Source organism: Rhamphochromis sp. 'chilingali' (genome assembly GCF_963969265.1).
Source record: "Rhamphochromis sp. 'chilingali' genome assembly, chromosome: 16".
Classification (NCBI taxonomy): Eukaryota; Metazoa; Chordata; class Actinopteri; order Cichliformes; family Cichlidae; genus Rhamphochromis; species Rhamphochromis sp. 'chilingali'.
The window spans coordinates 34,072,500-34,088,743 of NC_137943.1; the positions used below are offsets into that span (position 1 = coordinate 34,072,500).

Below are 16,244 nucleotides of genomic sequence, written 5' to 3' on the forward strand. Positions count from 1 at the left end.
GGTTGTTGATCAATGGTCATGAGTACCATTCACAGAGAGCTGGGGAATGGCTGCAATCACAGGATTGTATGATGGTGAAAGATGTTCCCTTAGGCCCCCTCCTCGATTCAGAGATGGTCTTTCCTTTTCACATAAACTGCCTCCTTTTCTCCCGCTGCAAACGCTACGTCCAGATGAGCAGAATCAGCTTTTGGAGATTTACTTACCTGGATGATTGATCATCCATCAAGACGTTTGTGAAGTTGTGTTTGTCCTGTGGACCAAACCACTGAGAACTACATGACGGGAGTTTATGTTTCTGAACTAAAAATGTATTTTCCCCTCTATAATTAAATCAACAGCTTTCACTGCATGTACACTGATGCACTGAGGAGGGCGCCTTCCTTATCCCTCTTTCATTTCCACCATGTACAGTTGCATTATTACAAGCACATTATAGGTTTCAGATGTTCTATAAAAGCCTTCAAATGTGGAGCTTTTGGAACTAAACAACTTTAATTTATTCAGATCTAGAAATACTTGTTCCCTCCTGTTAGTCTCTCCTCAGCATTGGACTGGAGATATCAATGATGTCAGTGTGATTTTTCAACACTTTCCAAATTTATCCAGAGGTGTGATTGGACCGTTTCATTGGCTGAATCTGGCCATGTGTCTGACACCCCAGACAGTGAGCAGTCTTTGAGTGACTGAAAGAAATGTTAAAGGTGTTCTCATCAAAATCACCAACGTTTAATTCAAAAAGACATAAAAGAGATAACACGATCTTTAACATCTTTGAGGCTCTTGCCAGCTCTACTCTTGCTTTTCTCTACAAACTTATGTTGACTGGACAACAGAGAAAAATGATTTCTGCACCATAAACAAACACCTTTTTTTAAACAGACAAACAGAAAAGTGTGTGAGTGACGACAAAATACGGAAACATGTGAAGGAAGTGATTTTATTGTCGGGGTTGGAAATTTATCACACATGCAAACAGCGATGTCGAAGCCGTGTATCATCAATATTTTATTAGCAAACCAGAGAGAAGTTAACAAAAGAAATCATTACTGCAGGAACTGAACATCTGTGTTTCTGTACAGATCCAAATATACTACAATATATACTATTATACAGGTGGATTACAATTCATGTCATTAGTACAGCAGTCACAAAGAAAAACTTCAAGTCTGTTACAGCAGTGTCGTCTGATCTGAGCAAACTCTCCTCCTGATTCGTGCTGCCGACCTGCTTCCTCTCTGACTGATGATGATGATGATGATTCGGCTATGGGCATGCTATGCTAACATTCCCTGTTTTCCTCAAAGTGCTAAAGATTCATCTGAACGGCAAAAACAGAAGGACCGTGATTCTGAAACAGACTTTTTTTTTGCTAAACCAGAAAACAAAAAGGCCAAAAAAGTGAAAATACAAAGACTCCAGTTCAAATTAAACACAGTCGAGATAAAAGAGTTGAAGCAGAACCTAAGTGTAAAACATTTTATGCACAGTTTAAGGCCTGATGATTCATTACAGAAGTAACATGCAGAGGTGGAGAAACATCTGTGTTGGCGGAAACTGCCTTCCATGTTTGTGATGGAGCAGAGATCGGTGCCACTCGCAGGTGTCCTGTTTTACATTTCACACGGATTTAACAAACGCGATACAGCGTCAGTGAGATTTAGAGTTCAGAGTCATTTCCTTTGTTAATGCTAAACTAACCAGCTGCTCCAGAGCACAATGAAAAACATCTGCACATTTCTACATTTCTACAAAAGCATCGAATCAGAGGACTGTGAGCAGAAATGACCCAGTTTGTTCCTGTAAAAATCAGATGGATGTTTGAGACCTCTGGTTTGATGAATCATGAAAAGAAACTGCTGTTTTTCTCAAGAAGTCCCTGAAAAATCAACATGCAAAATAAAAGTACACAAACACACACACCAAAACACTGTACACACCAGTGTACATCTCCTGTTAGAAAACACAGGAAACTCTAAACTGCTGCTGATGCAACAGTTTAGAGTTCACACTGAACGTGGACGTCCCGTCAAACAGTGAAGACGAACCTGCTGAAAACTGTGACATCAGAGAGGATTTCAGGCAGCAGCGCCTCTGAATAAAAGTCGTAATTTTTAAACAAATCTTCAGCCAATCACATGTTTTTACAAATAATTCAGTACTACTACCCAAGAAAAGACTGAACCTCTGATGAAGCTCAAAGCTGTACAAAGGTTATGAAAACACCTCGAGTGTGTGGCCCAGAAATGATCTTGAACTTCTTGTTTTGGTGCCGAGCTGCACAAACTTTGCCACAGCTAACCTTGTTAGTTAGCTCTGTTAGCTAGCTGCATGACTAGGTTTGTTACTATAACGACGCCAGCAAAAAACAACAACAACAAAGCAAAACCCACCTCTGAACATCAAGCACTGAAGAAACACATACACGTGAAGCCTCCCTTATAGAGCCTGTCCATATGTGACAGTGGCAGCATTTGCATTAACGTGCTCCTCTGGCTTCAGTCTGCCTGCCAGATGCTGAAGAGTGAGCTCTAACATCTGGATCTGTTTCACTGTTTCATGCTGAAAGAGGGAAAAGTTTCCTCTGCAGCAGGAAGAGCAGACACTGACTGAACGTAGAAACCACAAGCCTGGAGGCCAACTTAGAGTTGTAAAACCCTTTCTGCAGTGTGTGGTGAGCAGCTCTGAACGAGCTCCTCGTGAACTAAAACTAAGATCTGCATGTATAGGTGACAATAGCTGCTAGTAATTCACAACTTCAGTGAAACCAAACACTCTGTGTGAACAATGAAAACATTTAAAAATGTCCAAAATCATCTTCATCAGAAACCTGGGACCCTGCTTCTGTGAGCTTATTCAGCAGCTGCATAAAGAGCTTTATGTGATAATGCTTTCATTCAGTGGTTTTCAAACTGTGACGAGCGCTGGGCCTCATTAATGGCGTCACTGCAGGTGGAGCGTGGAGGATGAAAATAGGCTCAATGAGATTATGCTTTAATAGAATAGACGTGGCCAGAAAACAAGGAACAGGTCAGCGAGGATGATACTTTTGGACATCTAGTGATGGGCTGAACGTCTCTGCGGATTTGTCTTCAAACACACATTTACTTTCAGGTAATTCTGACAAAAACAGCAGCTTCTTTATGATTCATATAGAACGAGCAGACATGTGGACAACAGTGTGAAAGACACATGAACAATGAGAAGAGTCACATGCTGCGACTCTAACCTGCCTGATGTTCCAGATGTGGAAACACAATCCACAAAAGCTGATTTGACACATCTAAAGATGCTTTTTCTTCCTGCAGCGTTACAGGAATAAAGGAGCGGTTAAAGCCTCGGGGAAATAAAAATAATAAACTCTTGTTCTGTAATCTGGTGTCGCCACACTGAGGGAAGATTTAATTAAATCTCTCAGTTCCTGTTTGTGGTTTGGTTTTTACAGACGAGAGCTGATGATCGACGGTCACTTTGTGTCCCGTCGATCCTCAATTTGTACAAGTGAATTCTTTCTCATTCAGAGAGTGAAAAACTGTAATATATGATTCCCAAAAGCTGTTGTTTTAAAAACAATAGTTTAACTTGATTTCCACAATCAGTGCATCTCTATGAGACGCCTTCACTGACAGCAGGGCCACCTGGTGGTGAGTCTGGGAGGTTCAGCTGAAATGTGTAGGTGGTGTTTAGACCTGGAAGTTCAGTTAAGATGTTTGCATAGGACAGAAGCACAGAGGCCCAGCGAGGACTTCCTCCAACCAAAACTTAGATCAATCACGAGAATTTAAACTCCAGTGAAAACTTGAACCTGGTTTTTCTTTGGCTGTGTTCTGCTTTTGAAAAGAGAAAAAATGAAGCGAGAACCAAACCTTAAATGTTAGGAAGGAGCAGAAGGTTCATCTTCAGAGCAAAGAAGAAGAAGAAAGCCTCCCGAGGCCACACCAAAGCACCACTGAGACATGAATCCCACCTGAATGGAGCTTTAGGTTTCTTACTTTGATATTTGGGCCTTTTATGAAGTAACCTGATCAGCTGATGAGCACATGTTTAACTTTTGGGATGTGAAGATCAACTTGTTCACAAAGTATTTTCAGAGTATCTCCATAAGGAGGAGCCGTTCGCTTTAACCTGCACAAACCTCCGCAGCTCATTTTGGATTTTCTATAAATTCTACAAGCTAAACGCTTTTTGATTTCGCTGACTCCCATAATACTTTAACTGTGCTCCTGTGGCTAAGACTCATGGGAAAGGTAGTTGTTGAGCATAAGATAACAGTCCAGTGCAGAGTTATTTTACAGTGTTTTCAGGTAAACCGAGGAGAAGCTTCGACCTCCAGGAAGTTCATTACTGCTGCACATTCAACACGGCGCCACCTGCAGGCAATAAATACAATTTCTCTTCGTTGCACTGCACTCAAGTTCATATTCATGCTCACATCTCAAGGCATTTCATCTTTAGCTTCTAAAGCACCAGATATTTGCTTCATGTTTATGTCCCTCTAAACCTCACACAAAAGTCTTTTCAGGTACTGATTTCAAGAGTTTTAATAACAAACACAAAATAGTCCAGAGCAGAGTGGATCGTAACATTTATGTTCAAACACGTCGTGTCGAGGTCGTCTTGGGAATTTTATAGTAAAAAAATCATAAGTGACTCTTGTTGACTACATGTGCATCTCTAACACATCTTTGGCATTTTATTGCTACATTTACACAGATTCTCATGAATCTGCAGTGTTTGGAGATCAGATGAAACTTAAATTTAGGTGTTAAAAATTTTAAATATTTAACCTGGGATACATAAGGTGAATAAAAATACAGCTGGAACAAATATGTGAGAAATAAATTAGTTCTTGTTTTTAACACGTAACACTTTTTGTCAAACCCACATTTACACACTGGCAGTGAAGTGGGGTACACAGGAACCCAAACTAAGATCTTTTAAGAAGCCCGACCAACCAGAAACATCCATTAATGAAGCTAATGGCCACTCGAGCTTAGCCTTTGCAGACCCGCAAGTAAAAATTTTAAAAATTTGATGAACTGTAAACAATGTTAATCGTATTTAACTTATTCATTTGGACACTGATAAGGCTTAAAGTTTGCATTAATGGGGGCGTGGCCCTGACAGGTGGGTGGTGACACAGGCAGGTGTAGCTGTTAGGCTTCAGCTAATCAGAGTCACTGAACGGGACCTCTCGACTGTGTTTGTGCTGTTGGAGCATTCTGGAGAATTTTTCAATGACGTTTAAAATTGTGACGAGCGACCCATCAGCTAAGAGACCGTTCCAGTATTTTATTCGTCTGTTGATTAGCATTAATCACCAGACATCTGTGCCTGTGTGCAGCTTATGGATGCAGCTTTCTGCTCAAACCAGCTACTGTTAGGTGGTAACTGAGCAATAAAACTTCTCATTTAAATATGGTTACACTCATCTGATGCTCAAAAAGCCATAAAAAGAGCACAAATACAACAAGGCCGTCTTTTCCATACAATCAACCTAAAAAGCAAATCAAATGTCAAGTAAACAACAAACAAAAACAGAAGAAAAAATTAAAAGTGCAAAACACAACGGTCCAAATGGGACGCGGACCACCAAACAACTTGTACTAACAAACCAGCTCATGTGGACTTTGGAGGTCTCGCACAGCACATGTTCAATACTGCTACAGGCACAGATATCGACAGACGCCTTATTACTGATGTTGAGGCGCAGGTGGCATCACACAAAACTGCAATATGTCACACGTGGAGATGAGAGCGTGCGGTTAAATTTTAGATACAACAAATAGAAACTGCAGTTAGTTCTCTGCCTGGAGGTTGTGAGGGGCTTCATTCTGATTTTTCTAGAATATAAACCATTAAACTGGTGATGGTTAGAGGGGCAAAAAGGTAAAGTAAAAATATAAAGTCATCAAGGAGGATTCAGACAATCAAGCAAACACAGATCAGAGTTCTCCCTGCAGAGCTCAGACAAACGGAGGGTGGAAAGCAGATTCTGAAGGCGTTGATGCGTACGGAGGCCGGTGCACTTTTCAGAGCGTGCACTTTGACGGAAGCATGTTTGCAGGACGCGACGCTGGCGGCGGCCAGCTACTCTCCTTCCTGGTGGCAGATTAAGACTTCTTCTATCTACAGGAATGCGTCTCACCGGATTTTCCTCCTCGGAGATCCGTAAGTGTTCACAGCGAGAGGATTAGACGTCTGCAGGTGGGAACCGCAGGCCTAACGACAGAATCCCGTCACCTTATGGACGACTCTGCGATATACTGTGAGACAGTTGTTCACGATACATCATCAACTTAAGAGAAAAACTTATTTTGAATCAACGTGGGGATCACATCGTTGTATTTATTCATTACCGTGTTAAATTTTCATAGAGCGGTGCTGACAGGCGAGCTACAGTGGATACAGTGTAAACACACATGGCAACGGCTTCTGCAACAGATCTGTGAAACGGGTGAATCGATGACATATCGCAGACAGCGCGTCACAATATATCGCTTCATCGACGGCTGTCCCACCTGGAGTTCGCAGCGGCGAGGACAGTCGGCCCGCTCTTAGTCATGCAGTAAAGACAACGCAACACGATGAAGACCAAAGCTTGAGGATCCGACCTGAGGTGTTATGACCCACAGATGCCGGTCAGGCGGGTGCGGGGGTGGGGCGGTGCTGGGGCTCAGGCGTGATCAGGAGTGATCCATGGGTTCGGTGGCGTTACTCTGCCCGGCGTCCTGGCTGTCCATCTCCTCCGGTTCCTCCACCTTCTGCTCAGGTTTGATGGCTGCCGTTGTCGACACTGCAGCTGGCGGTTTGTGGTCGGCCGTGGACACCGACTGGTCCTCACCCGCCTGGCTTCCGGCCGTCGGCTCCTGGGCAGCCCTACCCCCGGAGGCGGTGCTCTGCTGCTCTTTCAGGTGCCGCTCCATGGAGGCCTGGATGGAGGACACCATTTCCTGCAGCTTCCTTCGCTGCTGCTCCATCAGGCTGGGGTCGAGTCCACGGCCGTCCTTCATGGTGACGAAGCCCGGAGCCATGCGGACCAGCTCCCTGGTGGTGTCCTCGGGGATGTCCGACAGGTCCGGGGGTCCTCGGGACACGCTGGCACTCAGGTCCACGCCACTGCTGTGCTGTCGTGTGATAGGGCGGTGTTCTGGTGGTGAGGAGCCTCCGGCGCTGCCCAGAGAGTGGCCTTTTCCCTGAAAGGCTGTGACACTCTGCAGCTGCTCCTTTTTACGAACAACGCCACCGCTGCCCAGCCGCAGCACGCCATGAGAGGGACTACCCTCTCTACTGCCCCTACCGGATGCCTCAGAGCGTAGCTGCACCAGGGCCTCCTTCACCAGTTCCTCGACATCAGGCCCAACAGGGAAGTGACCGGCAGCGTCCACGCAGAGCTCCAAACGCTCCTCTGCTGCATTATAAACAAAGGTTTTCCCTGTGAGGTGAGGCAGCGTGCAGTGCTTCCCGTCCATCAGGCCTGAACGAGAGAGAGAGAGAGAGAGGTCATTCCCAGCTTGACATGATTCACAGTCTAAAATAATCCTTATTAATCTCATCCTGGGTCTTGGTCTGAAACAAGCCTTCAGCTCTGCCAACTCTGATTGGCTGCCCCTCACAAGAAAAGGTTTAAATCAGTAGGCAAGAAACTTTTATTCTCACATTCAGACACAATTTATATAGAAAAAAAATCTGAACTGCAATTTATGGGAGACTTCTCAGATACTACAGATGGCCAGTGTCCTCCGCCTTCCCCCAAAGAGCCAATCAAGTTGAAGCAGGAAACATATTCGTGTTATTGCATTGATGCCTGTGTATAAGCTCACAAACATTTCAGCAGCTGTAACGTTGTGAAACTGTGCAGTGCAGTGGGAGCAGAGCATGTGAGGGCTGTCAAACTTTATTGTTTTAGATTTAACTTGTAATTTTGTTTTTCTTTAAGCTCTCTTATTATCAAACTAAGCTCATGCTTTTAGTTACGCGCTCTGAAACACCTGCAAAGATTCAAATGACCATATTAGCGATATCCCCTCTTAGCGCCGTCACACAGATCCAAGAGTAGAAAAACAGTGTTTGGCTCACAGCGAGTTCGCGGCTGACTTGACCATCCACCATTGTAACAATATATCTATGACAGGTAAACAAAAGCACAATAGGTCAACTTTAATAACACAGCTGTTCTCCCTCCCTCGGGTGGGATGTACCAAATATATTGACAAAGGTTCAAGGGTTTGCTTTCATTTATGCTGCGGTTAGCTCCAGAGCATCAGATAGAAACACAGCAACAGTCTGACAATCTGATAACAGGAAATAAGAAGTCGCCATAAAGGATCCTGTGTTATTAGTTTTTGGTTTGCAATAACTTACAATAAAGAATATGACAGATAAAAACAAACTGATCCTTTAATCACACCAATCTGCTTTCAGACATGTCTGAGGAGTCACGTGTATGTGACAAGAATCGATATATTTCAATCAAACTTCATCTGACTGTAAACTCTGACATATATTCCTCTGTGCTGCAGAGGACCAGAGCTCAGCACACATCAGTGAGCCACTCCACGTTCCTTTATTTACCAGAAATCTGGGCACTATCATCTAATCGAAATCCTCTCCACATGTTTACAACAGACCCCGTTTTCTTCTCTGGGAAGGAGTTCCTGTAAGGTGCGTGCTGGGAACCCGGAATATGGCACAAATGTGGACCACTGGGCATTGATCATCAGGTCTGGGAAGAAACATTTCATTTCCTGCAGCCTCGTGAATTTTATTCACTGAACTTTTCTGCTCTCAGGCGTCACCTGATCAGTCGCGTGTGTTTCTGCTACATTTCTGCACATGTTTAAAATCTGTCTAATAATTAGTTAGCAAAGAAGCCTTTAAAAAAAGTAGCTCACGTATGATAAGCTCCGGTTCACAGTGATGCAGACACACAAACGCACATGTATAAATGTACCTGCTCTGTTACACAGAGCCTGCTTACCCATGTCTTTCTTAACGATGTTGTAGAAGACGCCGCCCTGCTGGAATAAGTGTGGCAGCTTCTTTGCGTACGACCAAACATCCTCACCTGAAACAAAGACAAACATTTTAAAAGGATCCAACGAATGAGACGAGGTCCTAAACACAACACAAGGTTAAAATGTGTCTGTGTGAGCAGGACGCTACACAGGACAGCACAATGTAGGACCACAGAAGTCCTCGGTGTCAGAGTGCACAGCTTTGGCAGGAACGTGAGCGGTCAGAGCAGCACAAAAATAAACAGAGACCGAAACATCTGAATGTAAGACACAAGAGTGGAAATACAGTTGATACTCTGACCTCGCCATTGTTTGGCTTACAGTGAAGCCGCTGATATGTAAAAATATATTTAAAACTGAAAGCAGTGGTGGACAAACCTACGAAATGTTTCTTGAAAAAGGTGTGACATCACATTTATTTCTACATGATGAATATGAAGCTGCAAGCAGCAGCTATCGTCAGTCATTTATAGAAACCTCTGTGGTTCCAGTATGTTTGCTTTCACACTCAGTGAAGCTCACACCACATACAACATCTACAGCTTTGATGCTGATGGTAAAGCCAGGCTAGCGATTCCCCCTCGTTTTAACCTCGCACTGCTGCTCATGCTGCTGCTACTCTGTAGGAACATTCACATTTTTATATTCTACATTTCATCTACATTTACCGTCTCTTGTTTTAGAGGTCCTCTAATAAATGCCATTGTCCTTCAGCTGCTTCATATTTAGTCTCAACAACCTCGACAGAAAATATCAATCCACTTGTACTCTCCTGCTGTGATGAAAATGATCCATCTCATCTGAGACATAAACCCTTTTTTATTGCAATAACAGTCATCTAAGCCAATAAATAAATGTCCAGTCTGTCACTGATCATTGTCTCCATTAATTCCCAAATCTAAAACTTAAAGTGGAATGTGTCGATGTGGGTTTTTCTGCTGAGAAAACCTAAAATGGTTCATTAATGATTCAGTTTCAGGCAAAGTTATTATAGTGAACCAAGAATAAATTGGCTACAGTAAAAATAAAAACTAGACTTTGCAATAAAGCTACTGTAAACAATATTTTTTCACTTTATTTTTCAACACAACCAGCCTGAGGAACATCTGGTGCATCTGTTTAATGAGTCTGGGACTTGAATGTGTATGAAGTGTGTTAACCTTTAAAATTTTGCACCTGACAAAACCTCCAAATATATAAGAACAAAACTAAAACTACCACCAAAACTCATGAAAACTAAACTGAAACTCATCATTTCCAGACAATGAAAATTGAAAGTGAAATGAGCAAAAAAACAACTTAAGCTTAAAATGAAATAAAATCTGGTTTAAGGTTAAATTTTATTTGGTGTACAAAACCACTGTCAATAAATAAAGGCGATAAAACCATATTCAGGTGTTTATTTAGCTTCAAATATCCTGTCAGTAAAACAGGGACTTCAACACTGCACTGATGCACTGAGTCCATTTGAAAGTGCGTGACGGTGCATTTCCTTTTGTTTGTGTGTTTATATGTAATGCACGTCGCACATATTCAGCTACAGGTCTGCTCCATTCAGCTGTGTGAACTCTGAGCTCTGGGTTGGAGGCACTGTCTGGTGAGCGGATGCTTTGTTTCATCCTGGCCGGGGCCGGGCGGGGGGATTATTGAACACGAGCTCGGTGCTGACAGGAAGTGCAGCGTCAGGCCTGCGGAGCGCTCGGAGCGCAGCCGAAACCTTCCTGAATATCGACAGACGCTCTGTGTGTGTCACACGGCCCGATCTGTTTATCCTAACGCAGTTGTGACCTTTGACCTGATTGGCAGGTGAGACGGGGAGGGAGCGAGTTGCTCGAGTCAGCAGATTCTCACACTCACACACAAAACAAGTCTCTTGTTTGCTCATGGCAGCTGATCAGAAACCTGGGAGCTCAATCAGCTGCTGAGAGCAAACGGCAGTTTTTTGATCACCTGCCTGCACCAGCCAATCAGAAACCAGCAGGCATGTGCGCTGCACACCTGGAGCTGTTCTCTTTATTCACACACAGACACACACAAACACACTTCAGCTTACTCTGCAGTCTTAAGCAAGCAGCAGCATCATTGCAAGAAGACAATAAATTAAACACGACGATGATCCATCATCATCATCACATTCAATAATATGAGTGAACACAGAAAACAAAGACATCCCCATGCTGGAGAAACTGGAACAGGAGATGTTTACTGTACAAATCGTTATCATTCTGACTGATTATTAATCAATAAAATAAAGTGCTGTATGACATTAACCTGACAGCACTCTCTATAAACACACCGTCAGCCCCAGCACAGTAGGTTTGTATCGTCAGGAGCTCAACCTGTGAACAAACATTGACTATAGAGATGCTAATTATAATGAAAATATAAACAAGAGGTCAAATTAATGAAAGGGCAGACAGCAGAACGAGTTCAATCGTTATCTTTGAATGATTAATGATCAAAAGTTGAACTTTAAAGCAAACTGAAGCACCAGCACTGTCATGTTTGAGGAAATGTTATTTTTTCCATACCAGGGTTTTCTCTGCATGTACTAAAAACACATTTGACGCCAATCGAAGCTGGCTTTCAACCAAAGGAAAATCACTGCGACAGAAGATATTAAAACATACGTCGGGTTTAGTTTTACTCAAGGTTGAAGACATCTTTGCTAATAAAATGGCCAAAAAGACTTAAAGTCAGTCGACACATTCTTTGCCTCAACTACAGTCATGGATATTTGCATGTTCACCCCCAGAAGCCAGGACACATTTTTATCATATTTTATCCTGCTTTTATTAAGTCTAATTGAACCTTTGTGCTTCTTTGTATATTTACCTGTAAATAACTCACTGCTAAGTCACAGATTAACTCTGTACAGTAACAAGCAACAGCCAAGAGCCGGACTGAATGACTGATTCAAGTTATTATAACTGAAATACACGTTTCCTTATGCAAGCATAGGAAAAAGAGGACTGTTTTTCTTTAGTTTTATTGTAGAAAGGAATGTTTCTAAAATCAAACTAAGAAGTGAATTATTAAAATAAGAAAGTAGCAGCAGCCACTTGGCTCTGTTAAACCTGACGAGCGGGTTTTAGCTCCTGAAGTGCAGAAGAACACAGGAGAAAAATAATTTTCTCCTGGCAGCCTTCAATCAGACCAACAAGCTTTTATATCTTAGATCAAATGTGACAAAATCAAAGCCTGAGGATCAAATCTGGCCTTTTGCAAAATTGAATCCAGCATGGATTTCATTTAATAAGGCAGACGATTTCAAGACAGGCCCACCATCTGCTGAAAACGGAGACGATCACTGATTTCAAAGAACGTAATCAGTGTCTCGGCTGTGATATTCGAATCCACACGTCAGCAAAGAATTCAGGATTCACAGCATCTTTAAAGTGAAAAGAAGCTGCAGCTCCAGCACAATAACTTTCCTCTAGTGACATCTCAAAGTGACACAGCTTGTTTTTATGTGCAGCCAGTTTCGCTTCAGAAGGCCGTACGGTACAGGTAAGCTGTGCGACCAAAGATCTTTTGCTCTGCTTTATATCAGGATGGATCTTATGCTCTGAAATATCCTAAACTTACACTTCCTGTCACATTCAGTCTTGTGGCACAGGTTGCTGTGATAATACATTACTTTGCTTCACTCACTAACTTACTTGGTACCCTACATGTAACCTTACCCATCAACGTTGCTAGGAGACAAAGGGAGGACATCTCAAGGTCGATGCTGTCCTGGAGTTCCCGGCTGCTCATTCTTCCGGGCGTCACGGCGTCCTCGCTCTTCACTGAATGCAGGGCGGAGTGCGAGCTGGAGGCTCGGGGAATGGAGGCCGCAGGGCTCTTGTCCTCTGGGCCTTTTAGGATCTCCACAGTCACCCTGTCACCATGCTGCAGCGCCACTGGCTCGTTTTCCTCGCCATCTTTTGGTGGGACCAACTCCTTAGGTGGGAAACCGTAGCGGATGCATTGCTGCGCCGGCGGCACGCTGAACTGGTTGCTGATGCTCCTCTGCAGCTCAGAGAAGGTCGTGTGGGCCTGCAGAGTCAGCATGGCCTGTCTGCCGTCGCTCGTAGTCACACGAATCTTTTTCTCCTTACTGGACGAAGACGGGGAGGAGGACTTGGTGGGTGTGGCTGGAGCTGAAGAGGAGGAGGTTTCTGGAGAGCCTCCGGGTGAAGAAGTCCGGCCCTGGCCTTTCTGCTCCTGCTTCAGTTTGTCAGTCCGACGCTTCTGGGTGACGAAGGCCTGCTCGCTGATGCTCTGCTGGATGCTGCGCTCTGCTCGGCTCATCGTTAGCTCCTCCTTGTGCAACGTCTTTGCTTTCTGTCCCGTCAGGATGATCTTTGTGGGCGGCTGGGGGTCCGCCGGCTGCTGAGACTCTGAGGCATCAGTGAGGCGCTGGACATGAGCCCCGTCGATGGACACGGGGTTGTATTCGTCCGGGTTCTTCTTGGCCGTGTGATGGAGGATAGTGTTGACCACTTTCTGCACCAGGATCTCACTGCCAAACTCGCCCGGGAAGTGCTTTGTGACGAGCTTCATGGCCACGTCGTACACGTTGCTGTTCAATGAAGGGTCAGTCTCATACTGGAACCAGTACACTGTCTCTCGCACCACCCGACCCCCCCACTCCAACGTGATGGGGAAGGCCTCGGGGAGGTTGTCATACTCCTTCCCCTCCCAGTAGTGTTTGAAGCCACACCCACACTTCCCTCCCTGGGAGCGGGTGTTGGTTCTGTCCCCATCCAGATAAACCACCGAGCCGTTTCCACGGATATGGCGGACTGACGTGCCGTGACACCAGTTGCAGGTGTTGAGGGAGCTCAGTTTGTAGTCTGGGAGGAGAACATCCCTTTGGGGGTCGTAAGAGCAGACCACATTGTTGAGGGGGAAACTGTAGTTCTTATCCGGCCGCAGCTGGCCGTGTGTGGATTTGGCTAAGTTGTAGAGCTTACCGCCGGGAATCAGCCACTCCGGTGGGATGTGGAGCTCAGAAAGGGCGCCACAGATCAGGCAGCGATGCAGCCGATTTTCCATCACTGACTTCTTTGCCGCCTCTGTGACCTCCTCTGGATGGATGCCAATCACGCCAGTCCTCCTGTAGACGTACTGGTGAACGTCAGCCACCAGCGACGGGTGGATGCTGTGCTTCTCCATAAATACCTCCTCCATGGCGTTAACTAGCCTCATCAGATATTTATCCTGCAGGCTGCGATCTCCGCCAATCACGCAGCTCCCATCCGCTTCTAACTTGATGTACTTCTTGATGAGGTCCTGAGGGACGCCCCAGGCCTTTGGCAGCAGACGGGGTGGCAGCTTTGGCAGCACCGTGTTCTTGATTCCCACCAGAGGGATGTAGTGGTTCCTGCTGGAGCTGCTCCAGGCGATACAGATGGGTTTGTTCAGCTTCCCATCTTTCCCCTTGCACTGCTCCTCCGGCACCAGTCCAGGCAGGAAGGTGGCAGAATAGTCCCCGGAGCTCCTCATCCCACTCAGGGAGTCCAGGAGAATTATGGGTCGGTGGAGGACGTTGGCTAAGCCAAATATGTGGATGTTGCGTAGTCCAAGGGGTACGCCTTCTGGTGGGATGAAAAGAGGGTCGCACTCGTTGATGATGTCCTCCCACTCTGCAGCATCTATAAAGTCCTGAAAAAGTGCCTTGTAGCGTTCCAGATTCTGCTTGAAGTTCTGTTTGAGGTTTTCACGGAGGGCATGCCAGAACAGTTCTCTCCCCACCAGAGCTCTGGACACAGCGTGGACCAGGCAGTGCCCGTCTCCGTCCACATGCACCGGGATGAGACACTCTCTGTTGCCGTTGGCTTTCTTCACCTCCTCCAGAGTGTCGTGGAGGTATATAAGGCTGCCTGACCTATCTTTGCCATAGCCTATGGTGGAAACATGGTCCGGCTCAATGAGAAAAGCTCTGTCTCCCAGGATGGAACAGTCAAACATCTCCCCTTGGTTCATCTCCCTCAGAAGCTTGGCTTTGCCGGTTTGTTTGTCCATGCCATACCTGGTGAGCACGGGCGACAACAGCTTGCAGTGGTAGTTAGAAAGCCCCATCACTTTCACCAGCTCGGTCCCCTTCTTCGGGGCCCCGGTGACGCCGAGCAGGGCGTTTCTGAGCAGATTGTGAAGCACGACATCGGGGTCGGTGACTTCCTCAACGTTCTGCAGGTTCTTCTGCTCGTGGCGCTGACCACACTCGGTACACTCGATGCTAACGGAGCCGTAAGCAGGAAAGAAAAGCCTCGCCTGACATTTCGGGTCTGGGCAGGTACCAGACAAAATACGCTTGTCTTTTTTCTTTGAGCTCTGCAGCAGCGACATTTTGGCTGAAAAAAGGCTGACGCTGTGTGTCAGCTTCACAAAACCATGATATTCACACTCCGGCGAGGCTGTCAGGCGAGCTTTGACTCCGCTAACGACAGTTATTTTACAAAATAACACAAGAACAACACGGAAGCGGCTGTTTTTTCCTTTAGCTGTTCGCCGTTGCTAGACGTACATACGTAATGACGTCAGTTACTGGGATTTGTAGTTTTTTTCTCTTTATCTATGTTTAAACAACTACGCACCAGCATCAAAATGACTGCATTTTTATCTTTTCCCTGTTCGAACATTAGCTGGAAACGCGAGAAACTCAAACAGTAAAACGCGTATGTCGGGTTAAGTCGTGTACATTTACGACCTTAAACCCAGGTTAACTGCATTTACCAGAATGCAACGCGTCACAGTGACGTGTGCTGTGTAAGGAAGTCAATTCGGCAGAATCATGTCAATTTGGACTGACTGGGTTTGCTTTTCTTCTTCTAACGTATAGTTTTGGTCCCCACAAAATCCAGTGAAATACAGTTTTCACTTACGTTGTTTATAGACTTTTATTGTGCCCTGTGGTTTGCACGATCTGGGGCACAAAACCAACAGAGTTTGGATTAAAGACACTGACAACACGAGTTTACCGGTTAGCTTAGCCGTTAGCCATCTGGGAAAATTAGCAGGGTGCCGAGCAGGGCTCGCATTGAATATTTATCATACCATTTAAATGTCGTTGCTGTAACCAGCGGTAACTGGATCTGGGACGTTTAGGGAAACCAACCGTCGCCGAACTCCATTTAGAAATATGTGGATTTAAGTTTCCTTGTGCGCCGGTCAATACACTGAATTCACAGAGCTATATTAAAAGCTTTGTACACATTTTAAGCTAGTTGTGACCAATGC

General features: G+C 45.0%; 1 protein-coding gene across 1 annotated transcript; it reads right to left on the reverse strand.

Annotated features, from left to right (window-relative positions):
- Nucleotides 1–938: 938 nt before the first annotated feature.
- On the reverse strand, nucleotides 939–15,516 carry vcpip1 (valosin containing protein (p97)/p47 complex interacting protein 1). Its single transcript, XM_080861819.1, has 3 exons — nucleotides 12,704–15,516; nucleotides 8,981–9,067; nucleotides 939–7,477 (listed from the first exon to the last, which is right to left on the reverse strand). The coding sequence occupies exons 1-3, from the start codon at nucleotides 15,351–15,353 to the stop codon at nucleotides 6,687–6,689; spliced, it is 3,528 nt and encodes a 1,175-aa protein (XP_080717945.1). The 5' UTR covers nucleotides 15,354–15,516; the 3' UTR covers nucleotides 939–6,686.
- Nucleotides 15,517–16,244: the final 728 nt, after the last annotated feature.